At 49.4% G+C, this 17,821-nt stretch overlaps 1 protein-coding gene across 1 annotated transcript in view; it reads right to left on the bottom strand.

Annotated features, from left to right (window-relative positions):
• Positions 1 to 17,821, bottom strand: part of SCARA5 (scavenger receptor class A member 5) — a 96,178-nt gene that overhangs the window by 33,806 nt on the left and 44,551 nt on the right. The window contains exon 4 of the mRNA XM_010967806.3: positions 8,879 to 9,553. Coding sequence (XP_010966108.1) covers positions 8,879 to 9,553 — 675 coding nt within the window. The remainder of the gene's footprint in view (positions 1 to 8,878; positions 9,554 to 17,821) is intronic.

Below are 17,821 nucleotides of genomic sequence, written 5' to 3'. Positions count from 1 at the left end.
TGTGTGTGTGTGTGTATGTGCATGCACGTGCGCACAGGGGGGAGGTGGGAATTAGGGAGGGCTTCCTGGAAGAAGTAACATCCAAAGTGAAATTTCAAGAGGAACAGAAGGTGGCTAAGTAAAGGGAGGAGTGGGAGAGTGTTATGGACTGAATGTCCATGCCCCGCCCCCCCCACCTCTTGCCACTGCCATCACCAAGTGTGTGTGCTGAGGCCCTGACCCCCATGTGATGGTATTAGGCGGTGGGGCCTTTGGGAGATGATTAGGTCTAGATGAGGTCGGGAGGGTGGGGCCTCCGTGATGGGATTAGTGCCCTTGTAAGAAGAGACCCCAGAGAGCCTGTCCCTCCCTCCCTTCCTCAAGCTGGCGCTCACTTTCTCTGCCATAGGGAGACACAGCAAGAAGGCAGCTGTCTGCAAACCCAGAAGAAGGCTCTCACCAGAACCCAACCTGATCTCAGACGTCCAGCCTCCAGAACTGTGAGGAAGAAATCTGTGCTGTTTATGCGGCTCAGTATACGGTACTGTTGGAGCAGCCTTAACTAGGACAGTGAAAGAGGACAGTTGCAGGCAGAGAGAACCATCCCTGCGTGCAATTAAACATAAGAGAGACCTGTGAGTCAGGACGGGATGAGAAGCTGGAGGGCATGACATGATAAGAAGGGGGAGAAAGTCGAGGGTCTTGAAGGTCCGGCCTTAGGGTTGAACTTGACCCCGAAGACACCAGAAGCCACAGGAGGGGCCTGCACGAAGAGTGTGATCAGACCTGCCCCAGAGGAAGACCGCTCGGGCTGGGGTGCTGGAAAATGGATGGGAGCAGAGGGAAAGCAGAGGCGGGGAGGTCAAGGAGGAGGCTGCACCCCAGGTGAGAGGTGATGGAGCCCTGAAGCAGGGACATGGCCGTCGGGAGGGAGGTGAGTGACTGTTAGGAAGTAGAAGAGACCTTGTCTGAACATAGGTCAAAGCCAGGGAGGTAGCCAGGACCGTGTTCGGATTTCTGGCTTGAGTACCTGGACAGAAGGAAGAAGATGGGGTTGCTAACTGCTCCTTCTCGGGGCTTCCTTCCAAGGCGAGGCTCCAGCCCGGCAGGGATTCCAGCACGTGTGACTGGATGCAGTCCCCACACACGGGGTGTGGAGGCCACACAGCCAGCCAGCGAGGGAGGGAGCGAGCTGTGATTTCAGCTCAGGTCGGTCTGGCTCTGTCCACGCCGCCTTGCTCATCACGCTAGACTCTCATCATTCCCAGAATGCACCCGAACCTTCCCGCACTGCAGCCTGCTGTTCCCAGGCTGCTGAACCAGGGTGTCCCCCCCTGAAATCTCCCATCACTGATCCACCGCTGAGGCTGCCCACTGCCACCTTCTCGGCCAAACCTTCTCCGGTCCATCATCCCTGCCGAAAGCGGGCGAACGCACATCCTTGATGCCACACTGCTTTGTCCTGTAGTCACAGGGGCACATGTTCTTTTCCTAACAGAACTGCCAGCTCCCTGAGACAGGATTACATCCTTGACATCCCTATACCGGCCGTGAAGATCCAGACCCTACGCCCCTTCGGGTGAGAAAAAAAAGGACCAAGAAAAACGCCGAATTTGTGTTGTGCTGGGTTGAAGAGGGTCCCCTCCGATCTCCCCACCTGGAACCTCAGAATATGATTTTATTTGAAATCAGGGTCTTTGCAGATGTAATTAGTTAAGATGAGGTCAGACCGGATTAGTGTGGGTCCTAATCCAGCAACTGGTGTCCTGATAAGAAAAGAAAGACACAAGGGGAGAAGGCCTGTGACGACGGGGGCAGAGACTGGAGTGATGTGCCTACAAGGCAAAGGATGCCAAGGATCGCTGGCAACATCAGAAATTAGAAAGAGGCCAAGAAGGATCCTCCCCTAGAGATTTTTGAGGGCGTGTTGCCCTGTGGACACCGGTTTTCAGACTTCCAGCCTCCAAGACTGTGAGAGAATAAACTTCTGTTGTTTTAAGCCACTGAGTTTGGGGTACTTTCTTATGGCAGCCCTAGGTCACCAAAGCATGTACATTCACAGCAGAGCAGTAATGTCTCACACAATAAATATTTGATGAATGAATAAGGAGATGAGATCAGAGGGTGTTAATACACACAAAACAGCTGCGCGGCCAAGAGCAAAATGTACTGATACAGTCCAAAAGTTGGCACCGTCCTCAGACCCTAACCAAAGTTGACAGCCGATTAAGAATTCGATGGCACACAAACAGGGGAAAAAGTGATCGACAGTTGCAAAATGCACGAGTTACACAAATCACTTAAGGAGGACTGGGGGTTGCAGTCATCCTCCTCTTTCTTCTGAAGGAAAGTACAGTAACGCTGGCCAGGCCGACCCTGGTTTTCAGATGACAGGACTAAGACACAGCACCTGTTTGCAACACACCTGATTCTACAATAAAAAAAAGACAGAGCACAGAAGCAAATGAGCTTGACAAGTCCCTTTCCAGCGATCTGGCCATGTCAAGGCTGCAGCAAAGGCACCTGAGAGCAAGTTCTGAGAACTCTGCCCTGCATTGGGCTGTCCCCCTCCCCCTGCCCCCAGGACACTTCACCCTTTTTCACTCTTCTCTGTCCTCCCCCTCCCCCTGGGGGACCCAGTGCTCCAGGAACAGAGCAGGTCAAGGATGCTGTGAACCACGCCCTCCATTTGTTCTATTTGCTCTGATGTGCGTGTGACTCAATATATGGCCCTTCCCAGGAGCAGTTCTGGCAAAGAGAGGATGATGGTGAGGGGTCAAGGTGATGGAGATCATTTGGAAAACGGGGTTTGAGTCTGGATATGGAAGATCGTGGGTTCAGGTCCTGGTTCTACAAAATCTGAGTAGAAGTTCCTTTCTCAGGCATTTAGGGGTAAGTGAATTCAATGACATGGCAGCTATAAAGGGGCTTGGTGACCTTTAAGTGGCAAGGCCATCCCTGACCATCTGTACCCAACTTTTCTTTTTTTTTCATTGAAGTACTGTACCCTACTTTTCTTACTGCTTCGTCAGAACTACTTTGACATTACTGAGTATGGTTATTCTAACCTGCGCTGGAAATCGCCCAGCCAAGCTTGTCTGGATCATTCTGGGAGAGTCAGGCCTGAAAAGCATCCTATATGTGGATATAGTTTCTAAGACACTAACAAGTGGCCGGCGTTCATCCTGTGTCTTCGTGTCCTTCCCTCTGTGCGTGTCTTGTGTCCTAATTGTCTTTTCTTATAAGGACACGAATCATATTGAATTTGGACCCAACACAGTGACCTCAGCTGACTTTAATCACCCTTTTTAAAAGCTCTATTTCCAAATACAGTCACATTCTGAGGTGCTGGTGGGTTAAGACATCAACATGTGAATTTTAAGGGGGACACAACTTAACCCATAACAAGGGAGGACCCATACTAGAGATTAACTGGGCAGAAGCCGGGTGGACAGTACAGGTGGGTGCTGATTTCCATTCACATCCTTAGGTGGTACTGACCTGGCAGACTCAGAAGAGCCTGGGATGTGGCCAACCTGAGTCTCATGGGACCAGGCTGCCTAGAGCTCTGAGGACCAACACTTCTTCACATATTGCTGCCTGTAGGGAATGCGCTCTTGGGACCTGACTTTTTATCATTTCTCAGGAATCCAGGCTGACAGTCTGGAGTTGCTTTGACTCCTTCCTTTCCTCGCCCCCACCACCCCTTTCAAGGCCATCATCCAGGCGACTCCCGACTCCGAGCTGTACCTCCTTGCTCACCGCCACCACACCCCTCGGGATCCTCACAGCCTCACTCCCAGCCTTTTAAAGGACCTCCTTGTTTCTGGTCTCTCTCCCCAACCCATTGTGCGTGTTGCTGTCCGATTAGTCTCATCAGAATCAAATGAACTCAGAGCCCTCCATTGGAGGCCCCTGCACATCGTTCCCAGTCTGACCCTTTCTTCTGCAGACTCACAGCCTCAACCGTTTGTGGCCTGGGCCTCCCACAGCATCCAGCACACGGGAGAGATTCAAGGAAGGACTTTGCGTCAGCTATAGAAACCATTATGGTATCAGTGGTCCCAGTGGTCCCTGGGTGAGTTTTTAAACTCAGGATTGACACTGTCACTGTCACCTTTTCCATCGCTGGAGCAGGCCAGGGCAGAGGTAGGCTGTGTAGACAAGGAGGAGCAGAGTCTACTTCTCAATCGCGGAAAGAGCCCAGAGCCCCCTCCATGGTGCCTCCAGTCCTGGGTGCTGGCTCCTCTCTCCCGCCCGCCCCCCACAGGGTAGGGGTGGGGCATGGGAAGTGGGGGGAGTGGGAGGAGTGGTGCGGGAACCTTCTTGCCCAGTGCCTGCATCCCTCTCGGATCCTGTCCACCAGTCTAGCCCACCCCCCACGCTGCCCCCAGGGCAGTTCTGCCCTTGCTGGGCTGCCCTAAGCTGCTCCAGCTGGATGCATCTCAAGAGCAGAACAAAGGATATGGGACTGAGCCTTTGGAAAAAACACCAGGATTCTTCTGGGGACCAGCCAATGGGGAAGGGAAAGAAATCCATTCTCCCTTCCCGGATCCTGGAATGGGAGATGGGGTGGGGCACTTGTGTATGCTGTAATCTGGGCAGTGATCTGCCAAGAACAAATTATCATGACAGCTAATGCAGCGGACAAAACAGTGACCAAAATCGTAACCCCCACTGTAGAACCAGGCTAATCCAGGACAGCTGCTGGAAGAGGCGTACCTCAAATCATTGTTCCCTTTGCATCATCGGATGTCCCTGGGCCTCTGGATTCTCAGTGCTGTTACGTTGACAATTGTCTCAAACTCACTGCCTTCATTCTGGGCACCCTCTCCACTACCCGAGCGTGTGCACGGGGCCACGGCTCCAGCCTGCAAGGCCAGCTTTCCTCTGAGCCTCCTGCAAAGGGCTGGCAGGCGACGCTGGGAGCAACTGCTAATTTCCACAGCACATGCTCCTCTCCTGTCCCAGCAGTCAGATGTGGAAGGTGAAATGACAGAGCTTCACACAACCCACCCTAGTCCCTAGTGGGGCAGAAACACCACCTGCAGGCTGCTCACCTCACAGAGACTCCCAACACCTCCAGCACGCCCCAAGCACCAGAGGCCAGCCTGGGACCCGAGGCCCATCCGCTTTATGAACATTTGTTGAACAAGACTCTCTACTAGACGGTGGGGTTTTTTTCCTAGAAAAAACAGCCTATAGGTGAGTTTGCTTTGCCAACTTGCTTTCATCAATTGAGAGATGGATCTTCTAGTCCAGCTGGGCCACTGGCTGGGGATTTGATGTGCGCAAGTCACTTCCCCTCTCTGAGCCTCAAGGTCCTCAACTACAAAACAAGGGGACTGGACTAGAGGATGTCAGACCCCTATTGTCACCCTAACCTTCTATGAGTTTATGAAACACCCATCTAGCAAACAGAGCCTCTACATAGGGCTGGACAGCCTTGCCTTCGGGCCTTTGCTCGCACTTCTTCCCCTCCTGGGATGCATCCCCTCTCTGGACACCTAAGCTCTCTGCTTCTTTCAGAGCCACAGAGAGATCTCAACAGACCAGATAAAGGCTGAAAATCCAAGGCAGAAAACAGACAGCACCGCTGTGAATGTACACAAAAGACAAACCGGAGACAAAATTTATAGAAAACTGCATAACAAAGTGAGAGAATGAAACCATTTGGGGTCAAGCTCAAGAATAACATAAACAAGCTCATATGTGAAAAATACACATAGTGGAGTATTTGTGGATTCTGAACCAGGAAAGGGCAAAGTGTGTGTGTGTGTGTGTGTGTGTTTAAAATCTAAGAGAAGAACCGTACAAAACTAGTGCAGAAAGGCCACACAGACAGCAGGATAGAAATGGACCAAAGCTTATCCTGGAAAACATTCCCTCTCCAAAAGCTGGGGTAGAGTTTCGTGTCCTTAAAGCTGAATGGTAACTACATTCAGATTTGCAAAGAAGCAGAATTCTCTTTAATCGTACCAACTGGGACCCTGGCGACCTTGAGCAAGGAAGGTGGGACAGGGAGCTGCCCGCCGCAGTTGTGGTCCTGCGAGCTACAGGGGCTGAGTGGATTTGTCTCTGAAGAGCCAGCAGCCCATTAAGAAGGCAAAGCTTGAAAACTAGCAGGCAGAACTGAGATAAAACTTCAGTTCAAGGGGACCGAGTATGAAACATAGTTCCAGAACCAAAGAAGGACTGTTTGGAGGATTCCACCAGAAGAACCTTGGCGAATGCATGACACAGAGCAGTTTCAGCTTGAGCCAAGGAGAGCAAACTCGAAAATTAAAGAGCCATGATGTGACATGTTCGCTGCCCCAGCAGGAAGCATGGTGATGTCTGTTGACTGGAAAAGGAAGGGAGAGGGTGTGCCTGGCAGGAACTACCCCCCAAATATAGGAAAGGCCCCAAAGGATCATGCTCCTTCCTGGCTTCAGGGCTCAGAGCTGGTCTCTCTCCACCCTGGAAAGCACCACAGTCAGTGACAAAAACATGGTTTCTGAGCCAGAAAGACCCACTTTGGACCTCGGCTTTGCCACTTACTAACTGCGTAATAAATACTGGGAAAGTTATTAAAATTTCTCAACTATAAAATGGGTTCAATAATACCATTTTGCAGGATGTAGGATTAGCAGTCTTTAATGTCTACTTAAGAGAATTAATGTCGACAAAATGTCTGGCTCACAGGTTATGAGTCAGTGTCGCTGCTATCAAGAGTAAGTACTGAACAGACTGGGGAGGTCAAGGAAAAGAAAAGACCAGACAAGCTAAGACCCCGGGGGTGTGAGTTGAGAAGAAGAAATGCTACCTCCTGCCCTCCTTTGATCTCTGAGACACGAAACCCAAAGTGACCCAGGACCAAACCGATCCTCTGGTTGCACAGGGTCAAGATTTAAGAGCTGTTCCATAAACATTCGCTGGGTTCCAGTCACAGCCGGGCGCTGGGGAACGTGGGCCGAAGAGACGAGGGTGGGTGGGCCGTGCTGTGGGAGCATGAGCACTGGGTTGAAAGTCCTGGCCTGGTCACTGAATTGCACACGGAAATGGTGAATCTGACAGCATGTAACTCGTACCTTATTAAAGCGGTGGGAAACAAAAGTCTGGGGTTGGATCATTTCCAGGTGTGTGGCCTTGAGTGAGCCAGGTACTTCCTCCTGGAGCCTCAGAGGCTTTTCTGCAGGACTCCTACCCTCCCTCAATAGTGAAACCTGCCTTCAACCAAGCTCACAGCTGGCAAGGGAGACCCACTTTAAAACAAACAAACAAAAATGTACCCAAAGCACTCTGGAAAGTTCTATACAAATAGAAGCTTCCATCACTACTGTGCTGCTCAGAGGAGGGAGACGTCAGTGAGCCGGAGAGGCCAGCAGGTTCATGGAGGAGGTAGGCTGGAGTGAGGTCGGAAGGATCAGTGGGGTTTGGATGACAAGGAGGCAGAAGGAGACACTGCAGTGCGAGGAACAGCTGGAGGAAAGCGAAGGCAGTGGGAAAGGCAAGCTGTGTCCCTGGGGCAGTGATAAGGCCTGACCCATTGGACTGGATGCTTCACACAGGGCAGAGGGTGAAAGCTTGCAGTCTATGACCCACAGATGTGTTCTACTTGGCCCACAGAGTTAAACAGTTAAAAATTTCTAGAACGTTCCATGTTTCTGGTTTCTCTGGAAAAAAACGGGAAGACTGTCAATGCCAGACCAAAATAGGCTGGACCAGCCATAGCCCCAACTACTCCTCTGACACCAAAGTCACTTTACTCAGGTGGCATTGGAGCTCCACCCCAACTTCTCCCTCACTGTCTGCTCCACTGGCCCCGGCAGACAGTTCTGTTTGCAACCTCTGGTCCAGGGGAACAGCTGGAGGAGAAGGCAGGAGAGACAGGCTGGGGCCAGGTGTGCAGGGGAACGCACATCAGCTCTGGGATCAGAAAAGCTGCGGTCCACGTCCTGGCCCCATCATCTCCCAGCCTGCGACCGAGCAGCCGCCAGAATCTCAGTGCAGCCACTGTTGTTTTTAAAAGACATCATATGAGATACAGTTGGCATGGTACCTGACAGAGTTAGTGTTCAGAATGGTATTATCATTGTCCACCATCAGGTTGAGGAATTTTTGATGAATCAGGCAGACCTCAGGGAGCCATGGAGGAAAAGTGCATTTGATGAACTGTGCCTCTGACAGTGATGTGCAGGGCAGGTAGTAGCAGGAAGGAAGAGGGGAACCGGAGGAGGGAGCAGTCAGTCAGGGGTGGAGGAGAGGGAGGGAGGTTGGCTGTAAAGGCGCTAACATTCGTGGACCCCGAGCAAGATTCCAAATAGAGGCCCATGATTTTTGCCATTGTTTTAAATAATTACAAATAAAGCTAACTAACTGTTAAATAAAGTAAAATGCGTTCTTCTGCCTGAATGAATATAGCTTTATAAGAGCCTGGAAGGCCACGTTCAAATTTGGAATTCTCTAACATTTCATAGCTCTAGCCACTGGAACATCATGGAACAGCAGTGAAGCACCGTGACACGGGGGGAGCGCCTCCCAGGTCTCGGCCTGAGCCCCGCATTCCTCCCCGGCCCCACAGTCTTGGAGGCTCCCGCCGGCACATCCAAGCTCGGATGACCTCGCCTCCCATGAGCCACCCTGGGCCATTCTCAAGCCTCGGGATGTGGACACTGAGTGCGCTGTCTGGGGTGAGGGGTGGGGGGGAGGTGGGTGGTGCAGGGAGGAGGTTTACCCTGCGCAGAACTGGAAATGGACGGAGTCCATTTAGCAGAACATTCCAGGGGCCCTAGGGCAAGACTTAAGAAACGGGGAACGGACTCGCGAGGGCAAGTCAGCTCGGGGAGGTAGGTGCAGGAAGAAGGCCTGAGCAGGTGGGGCCCCAAGAGGCCCTGGGGACCCGGGCGCGCGGGGATACCTCTGGCCAAGGAGATGTTCCGCAGCGCGATGGAGTGCTCCCAGTCCTTGAGGCGCAGGTCCTCGGTGACGCCGTTGAGCACGGCCAGCTCCTGCTTGAGCTGCACCTCCAGGCCCCGGTGCACGAGGCGCATGCGGCGCGCGTCCTCGCTGGCGTTGCTCACCAGCACCTGCAGGTCCCGCAGCCGCGTGCCGTGCAGGGCCACGTCGTAGGACAGGCTGTGGTTGAGGCCGCGCAGCGCGCCGCCCACGTCGGCCAGCTCCTCGCCCAGGGCGCCCACCCGGCGCGCCAGCCCGTCCAGGAGGCCGGCGTGGCGCCGCAGCAGCAGCTGGCTGCGGTTGCTCTCCACCTGCAGCTGGTAGAGCTCCAGCTGCGCCGCGTCGCTCTGCTGGCCCGTGCGGTCGCGCAGCAGGGCCACCGCCTGCTCGCTCTGCGCCGCCTGCGCCTGCAGCCCCCACAGCGCGCCCTCCAGCCGCTGCACCGCGCCCGCCAGCGCCAGCAGCGAGTCCGACTGGTTCTGCAGCGCGTCCTGCGCCTTCCACACCTGCTCCGTCAGCTCCGCCTGCAACGGAGCCTGCAGCAGCCGCAGCTGCAAGTCCCGGAAGCTCTCGTTCAGCCGGTTCACGTTGCGAGTCAGCGCCTTCAGGTCATCCGGGGAGCTCCGGGGCCTGGACACTGCGGGGGAGGAGGGAGGGGAATGAGGCGGCTGGGGAGGACCCCGGAGCCCAAGAAGCAAGTCCGGCCACAGCCCGGCAGGCAGCGCGTGCTCGATCAACAACAAACGGAGGGGTCAAGCAGAGGTGGCCACGGATGAGTGCTTGAACGGGTCCCGGCACTGTGCTCCGCCGGTGGTCCCCGAACCCGTCTGCTCTTTAGAATCACCTGGTCAGGCATCCCCCCTCTGCAGAAATTGTGGTTGGATTGGTCTGGGACGTGACCTGGGCTTTGGAATTTTAAAAAGAGCGCGAGATAATACTAAGGTGCAGACAGGTCCTCATCTCTGGGTGAGGTGGATCTGCATGAAATCGGGGTTTTGTGTTCATTTGTTTGTTTTTCGTATTTTGGAAATGATCAGATCTCAGCAGTTTCACATGGCTCACCCTACGATATTGTGTGTTATCCTCTCAACATGAGGAGGGAGGTACCATTATAATCCCCTTTTAGGGCCAGAGCTGTTAAAGGTGCCCCAGGCAGCACTGCGAGGGATGGCTCCAACCCAGAGGGCTTGCTCCAGAACCCAGGTGCTTTCTGCAAGTCTGCTCCAGAACTGCCGGACGGGACTGCGTCAGCAGCGGACTCAGCAGGCTCTGGGCAACACTATTCACTCCCAGACTCCTGAATTCAGGGTCCCATTCTCTCTGGGCAGGTACAGATACTTTTATATCCACACCCTCCTTTCTCTGCCTCCGACTCTTCTTCTAGATCCCCTAATTCCCTCCTCAGGCAAACAGCCCATCTTAGTGACTTCCCACCCATTCCTCTTGGAAAGGTTTCCTTTTCTTGGTTATAAGCAGCTATTTCACAATACAAAGGGGTGGGTGTGCATCTTAATTATAATCTAGCATCGGTGTCTCCTGGAATCTCATAGACTTTAACACTACAAATGCTAGTGCTGGGATGCCTAGGGGTGCTGGCTGGCTGTTTGCTGTACTCTGTCCACAGCTGTCTCCCTCTCTGCTCTGCACACGAGAGAAATGGAAACCAGAATAGGAGGTGGGGGCATCCTGCCTTGGAAATCTTGGACTGGAGAGAGCCAGGGAACTTGGTACACTACTTGTTCAAGCAATGAGAAGATTCAGATAGAATGGCTCTCTCCCAGAACCTTGAGTTGGGAGCGGGGAAGGTAGGTAGGAAGGGTGCTGGGTCTGATGCTTCTGAAAGGACACAGCATTTAGGGTGGCCACTGTGGAGGAGATCAGTCATTTCAGACTAGATTCAGAGGCTCACAGCACTAGATGGGGCTTTGGAGCCCCACCTCAACTTCTCCTTCACCCAGCATTCAATCTCCAAGAAAACCGCACTTCCCAGTGGTCACCCAGTCTCTGCTTACACCAATCTCCCTAACTTCAGTTAGTTCTAACTGTTGAAACATTCTGCATTCTGTTCAGACTTGAAATTTGCCTCCATATAGTTTCTATCCACTGATCCTGCCTTCTGGGGTCACATAAAACTAGTGAAAACTTCTTTTTCTTCCCACAAGATAGCAGTTCAGAATCTCAAAGACAGTTATCACATCCTTAGTGTGGATGTTTCTGGTTTAAAATCTACAGTTCCTTCATCTACTGTCTCATGACTGGCTTCTAAGCCTCCATACCTCCTGGCTAACCTCTTCTGCAACGTCCTCAGGGTGTCAGCATCCCCTTATAGGGCGGTCCTTGATCTAAGTGTGGTTTTTCCAAAGTGTGGGAAGACTGTGGAGTATGGTAGAAGTATGGTCATCAGCGTCATTCTGGGCACAAGACTTTTACTAATATGGCCCAAACCAGGCCCCATTTAGCTTCTTCGGAGCTTTTCAGACTTTCATCATAGAATTGGAGTCTAGGCAGTCTTTCCTGGAAAGTTTCCCCAATTTACAGATAACGAGACTGAGGCCAGGAGAGTATTTGTGATCTGCGTGTTGGCATGCTTCCCAACTCCTGGTTCAGTGGTTCATCCACTGCTCCACTACCCTGGAAAGTTAGCCAAAGAATTGTCGATACTTGTAAAGGTTCTGGGGAAATAAATCCACGTCCCAGTCCCAGGTCACAACTCCAGTAACCACAGGAGTTGTCTGCCAGATTTGATTTTAAAACCAGTTGGAAAACAGAAAGTGCCAGTCTCTGCTCCAGGTGCCCCTGGAGTTCAAAGGGACAGTGCAACTTACCAGAAGTAGTAAGACACTATGAGTGTTGTTAATTCTGCTTTTAAAATTGGGACTGTGAGTGACGCAGAGGCACAGGGCAACCTACTTGATTAAAGTCCCAGGACTGATTTAAGGCTCCCTGTGCTCAGGCCCGCCAGAGGCAACACCATGAAGCAGGCAATTTCCCTTATTCCCCTTCTCTGCCAGGGGGTCCCCCTATCCGACTGGTGCCCTGTGCCCTTGCCCATCAGCCCCCTCCTTTCAGAACTACCAGCCCTAAGGCCCCTTCTCTCTGTCCAGAAAACTGGACTGAAACTTGCCCATATTGGGGGAGGGTGTAGCTCAGTGGTAGAGCACATGCTTAGCATGCACGAGGTCCTGGATTCAATCACCAGTACCTCCATGTAAAAGAAAAATGTTTTAATTAAAAAAAAATTTTTTTTGGCCCATATGGTAAAGGCTGACAGTCAGCTACTGCCTCTCACAGAGCTCATTTACGTCTTTTGTTATTGTTCATTGCACAACCAATTTTAACATAAATCCAAATAAAAGAAAGAAGAAAATTCTTCCACAATCGCATGCCCTCCAACAAAGCACACTGGTTTTCTTTCCCTTTTCTTCGTCTAGTTCCGTCCATATGCATAATCAGTCTTCAACAGTTTGATTTCTGGGTTTTTAAAACCTAATATAATTATTTCATAAACATTTTCCCATCCTTCTCCCTGCCATTTATAATTATACTTTTGATGGCTGCCTGAGAGTTGCGTTGTAATTTACCCATTCTCAATCATGGAAAAGAAATGCGGAAAGGTCTCTCCTACTTTTGCAAAATTTCCTACCAATAAATTCCCAGAAGTTGGATTAGTTGATCAAAAGGTATAGACATTTTTATGACTCTTAAAAATTCCAGCCTGTGAAGCATCACTACTATCAAGATATTGGGCATATCCATTATCACCACCACCCCAATTTTCTCCTGGATCTTAGTGAATCCTCCCTCAAAACTTCCCTGCCAATACTGACACCTTGTCCCCAAGCAATCTGTAATGATAGTCTTGCATTTCCTAGTTTACGTAAAGGCAATCATACAATGAAAAACAGTTCCAGCCAAATCACTTCCCAAAAAGTTATACCTATTTATATGTACATTACAGATTTTTTAATGTGCCAGTTTCAGTGAAACCTCAGTGCACTGAGTGTTACAATTTTCATATTGTTAATTTCACAGATACAATAGGTAGGTACCTTGTCATTTTTTTATGTTAGTGCATTTGCATTTGAGAAGTGGCCTAAGCAATGCATTAACTCAAAGGAAAGATAAAGGCATTGTAGTACCCAGGCTAGTCAGAACGAAATTATTTGGAGGGATAAATACTCTTTGGGGAGCCAATCATGCTGTAGAAGCACAGAGCAGCCTCCCGCTTTGGGGACGACTTACCCACCCCAGAAATGAATTATCTCCTTCCCGTAGTCACAGTGTGTTCTGAGCTCACACTACCCACCCCACCTCCCAGCTCATCTCCCATTTAATTCCTTCCAGATGTTTGCTGTCCTCAATAGGGAACAAATCTTCCTTGAGTGTGACTCTCTTAATTCATGTTTATGCAAATAGTCCATTTATCTCTCTGCCTGCTGTCTTTACTTTTAATGTGCTTTAACTATTCTTCAATATTTATACTTTCACAATGGGGGAAATAAATCCTGGAGCAACAGTCATAGCCGGCACTTCCTGAGTGCTTTCAATGTGCCAGGCACTGTTGTAAGTGCTTCCCATAATAATACCCTTCATCTCATAACAGCTGGTGAGATAAGTACCACTACTATCCTCTTATTCCAAACGAGGAAACTGAGGCGCGCGGAGGTTGGGTAACTCACAAGGTCACACAGCCGTGGGTGGCGGAGACTGACTTTGGGCTCAGGCAGTTTGGTTCCAGAGCGCCCTTGGTGACACTGCTGAAAGGGTGGAAGGCACAAAAGAAATGTTTCAACAGAGACACACAAACATGGAAGAAGCTTTTAAGGTAGTGAGCTCCCCGTCATATCCCCAGGCCGGAGTCAGACTGGGCAGGAATCATGGATTCTAATTCAGATTCTGATTCAGTCTTAATTGCTGAATACTAATGAATGTGTGCAATTTGTCATAACATAGGATTAATGTATTAGTGTCTGCCTCAGGCCGTGCCCTGGACTAGGTGTTCACACACACACATCTGCAGCTTCTGCACCCACACCCTGGCCCCGAGCTGGCTCCCTCCTCTGTGATTGTCTTTTTTGTTCCTGAAAAAGACAGTAAAGTGCCGGTTAAGTCAAGGTACTCCAGATATGAATACCAGACAGGGGATCTTCCCCAAATATATCAGGCACCTCACTGCCAGCAAGGCAGGTGTGCCAAGGAGGTGGGGGTGGGACGCAGTGGGTTTGGGGGGAAGAAAGCTAAGCGTTCTGTTTGAGGTTTGGTGATCTCAAACTCCTAATTTATCCCTCCCCCCACCTCCCCTTTGATAACCATAGTTTGTTTTCTATGTCCATGGGTCTATTTCTAGTTTGCAAATAAAATTTGCATCTTTTTTTAGATTCCACATATAAGTGATATCATATGATACTTGTCTTTCTCTGTCTGATTTACTTTACCTAATATGATAATCTCTAGGTGCATCCATGTTGCTGCAAATGGCATTATTACATTCTTTTTTTATAGCTAAGTAGTATTCCATTGTATGCATATACCACATCTTCTTTACCCAGTCATCTGTCGGTGGACATTTAGGTTGCTCCCATGTCTTGGCTATTGTAAATAGTGCTGCTATGAACATTGGGGTGCACTTGTCCTTTCAAATTGTAGTTTGAGGGAAAATGAATGTTAATGATAGTCTACTTAATACCAGGCACTGGGCTGCGTGTTGTCATGTATTTTATCTCGTGTGATCCTCTGAGGTTGTCATTCATATGTCCAGCTTCATAGACAAGATATGATCTGTAGTGTATGTGAGTGTGTGTATTCAGGCAGACTTTGTATCATTACACGTCACAGACACTGTGTTCTTTACGAATTCAAGATTTGTGGCAACTCTGCATTGAGCAAGTCTGTCACTGCCATTTCCCCAATAGCCGTTACTCACTTCGTGTCTCTGTGCCACTTTTTGGTAATTCTTGCAATATTTCAAACCCCCTACCAGCAAAAAGATTATGACTCTCTAAAGGCTCAGATGATGGTTAGCATTTTTGGCCATTAAATGTTTTTAAATGAAGGTGTATGTATTGTTTTCTTAGACATAGTGTTATTGCACACTTCACAGGCTACAGTATAGTGTAAACATAACTTTAATATGCACTGGGAAACCAAACAATTCGTGTGACTCACTTTATTGCAATATTCATTTTATTGTGGTGGTCGGACCCGAGCCCACATGATCTCTGAGGTATGCCTGTATATACAATTATTTTCTGTGTATTATGATGTTGGCTGGGAGAGATGCCCCTCCTGAAGCTAGCCAATTCTTAGAGATGGCAAAGGGCTCAGCCAAGAGTCTGCCTTTGCTGTCCAGCCTGGAGCCATGCTTCCTCTATCTGATCCCAAGAGGCAATGTTCCTCTATCATAATGATCCCAGGGCCAGGTGCCGGGCAACTGCAGACAACTCCCATAGCCCAAAGTCCACCAAAATTATTCAAACTAGCTAGTCCTAAATTGCTTACCTGCCCTGCCTTGTCTTTCTCACAGAAACCTCAATAAAGGCCGTGGCCTAACCGTTTGTTGCCCTCACTCCTGTCTTCTGCCTCCTGCCACCCCTGGTGCTTCCCCACGTGGCCCTGCATGGTGTGCCTGCCCCCTAGTCTCTGGGACTTGTAAGTCCAATCAACTTTGCCTGATCCTCTGCCTCCTCTTGTGGCCACACCTTCCTGACTATTTCATAAAAGAATACAGGACATGTTTACATGCCCAGTTTTACAGATGAAACTTGAAGAGATCGAGTGGCTTATTCAAGAAAACACTACTAGCTAGTGGAAGGCAAATCCAGGTTTAAACCCCAGACTACTTGATTTTCTGCTCTACCCACTGCATGGTCCCATCCCTCTGGCTCCAGCAGGTTAGAGGGGCCCCCTCCATCTCTCCAGCCTGCCCCCGGGCCACAGTCACAAGAGGCCATAATCTGAAATCAGTGAGGGCAGCGAACGTGTTTCTCTGCTTCTATCTTTCTGGACAATTTGTTCCATAAGTGCTTGTTTTCAAACGGCTCAGTATCGGTCCCCTAGGGTTTCCACGTGGCTTCGTTTGGAGTGGTGTGAGCTCTCCTATTGGCAGATTTTTTCAGACCCATCTTTCTTCACTTGTTGAGCCTGTCATAAAGCATTTTAAGGAGGTTGGGAATTCTTCTCACTAATAAGCATGTAAGGAATCTGGGCCAGACTTGCCAGCAATCTCAGCACTTATCAGATTTCCTCTTTCAGAACACGAGGTTTGCAGCCAATGTGTCAAATCTGTTATATCTTTGTATTTCAGAAATCAGACTGATGGGGCACTTAGATCATGGGTGCTCTGAGCTGAAAGTGATCTTAATAATCATTTACTTTTCATTTTCAGATGAGGAAATGAAGGCTCAGAAGGGTGATATGAAATGTCCCAGGTCACCTAATAGTTGGTGGCAGAAACAGGGCTAGTGCTCATATTTCCTGAAACCCAGTTCACATCCCTTTCTACTATACTACACTGCTGTCCTGGAAACCAGAATTAGGTATCCACCTACCTGTTCATCTATCCATCCAACCATCCATCCATCCGTCCACCCATCCATGTGAATCATCATTGACAATAATGCATAAGAATCTTCACCCAAACAGGGAGAGTTTTTCCAATTAAAAACAATTACACCAAGAGCAAGCATTACTTCAATGTGTTAATTGGTCCCCAGAGTATCCTGCATTATTAGACTGGATATCTTTAGTATTGCAACAATATTTAGTATTGCAAAAGAGTCATCTAAAATTGTGCCAGTGACAATCACCAATCATGAGATGGTATTATGTGAGTTCAAAGCCTTTTCTACAAATGGGGAAAAATTTAATGACAACTTTTAACATTGTAATAAAAAAAAACATTGCATGAATCTCATGTTTACAATCCTTAAAAATTGGCATCTTGATGTGAAGTGTAGAAGATTATATAAAGGAAGTGGATTTTAGAATTTCAGAGACTCTGAAAATTGGGTGGGTCGTTCCACATAGATTACAAAGGAAGGAACTGCCTTAGAAGTTGGAATCCAAAGGTCTGGTTTAGAATCCTGCCCATCACTTAACTCACTGCTTTGGACAAGGAAATTCATCATTCTGAGTCTCTCCCTTTTCATCTAAAAATAGAATTAACATATCTATCTCAGGCGGGCGGCTGTGAGGACTGAAGGAAAGAGTGGACTCTAATTGAGCAGGTCCTGTGGGCCAGGCGCTGTGTTCCATGTTTTACGGAAATGTCATCTCACTTGAGAAAATCAAGTGCATGGGAAGAAACCCCCTTTAACTACTGTGAAGCCCTATTCAAATTCAAACTCTTGGTATTAGAGTAGCCTACACTCCCTTCTTTCATTGATTATCATATTCATTTGCATTAATATTCATAATGGAACATCAAGCAGTCATACAGAGCGTTACATTCACAAAGCACTGTTACGTACCTTATCTGATTTTGTACTCTTGACCAGCATTTAATCCCCATTTATATTAGAGGAAGAAGTGAGGGCAGTGAGAAAAAAATGGCTTTCCCACAAACCAGTGACAGCGGGGCCTTGAGACAGCCTCACACACATGTTACTCCTCATTTTCCTCGTGTTTGTGACTTTCTGGCGACCTGAACACACAGCAGTTCACCCTCCGGGGTCACTGGGGGTGAAGACAGTCAGGACCCCCACACTACCCCACCTCGGATCTGGTAATCATTTAGTACTTCCCAAAGAGGCTCAAACACTGACTCTTTTCTACCATGACCTCTAAGCTTGTCAGCTTTCCCCCCAAGAGGGGACCTGCCACTGTCTTCAACGGACAGCTTGGCTCTGGTAACCTGGCCTCCTCCATGAGCCCGCCTCTGGCCACGCCTGAATCACTGCTGTGCTTG

The sequence above is a fragment of the Camelus bactrianus genome, chromosome 31 (genome assembly GCF_048773025.1).
Source record: "Camelus bactrianus isolate YW-2024 breed Bactrian camel chromosome 31, ASM4877302v1, whole genome shotgun sequence".
NCBI lineage: Eukaryota > Metazoa > Chordata > Mammalia > Artiodactyla > Camelidae > Camelus > Camelus bactrianus.
Note: the sequence above shows the minus strand (reverse complement) of the source record. Positions and strands in the feature narration are given on the sequence as shown.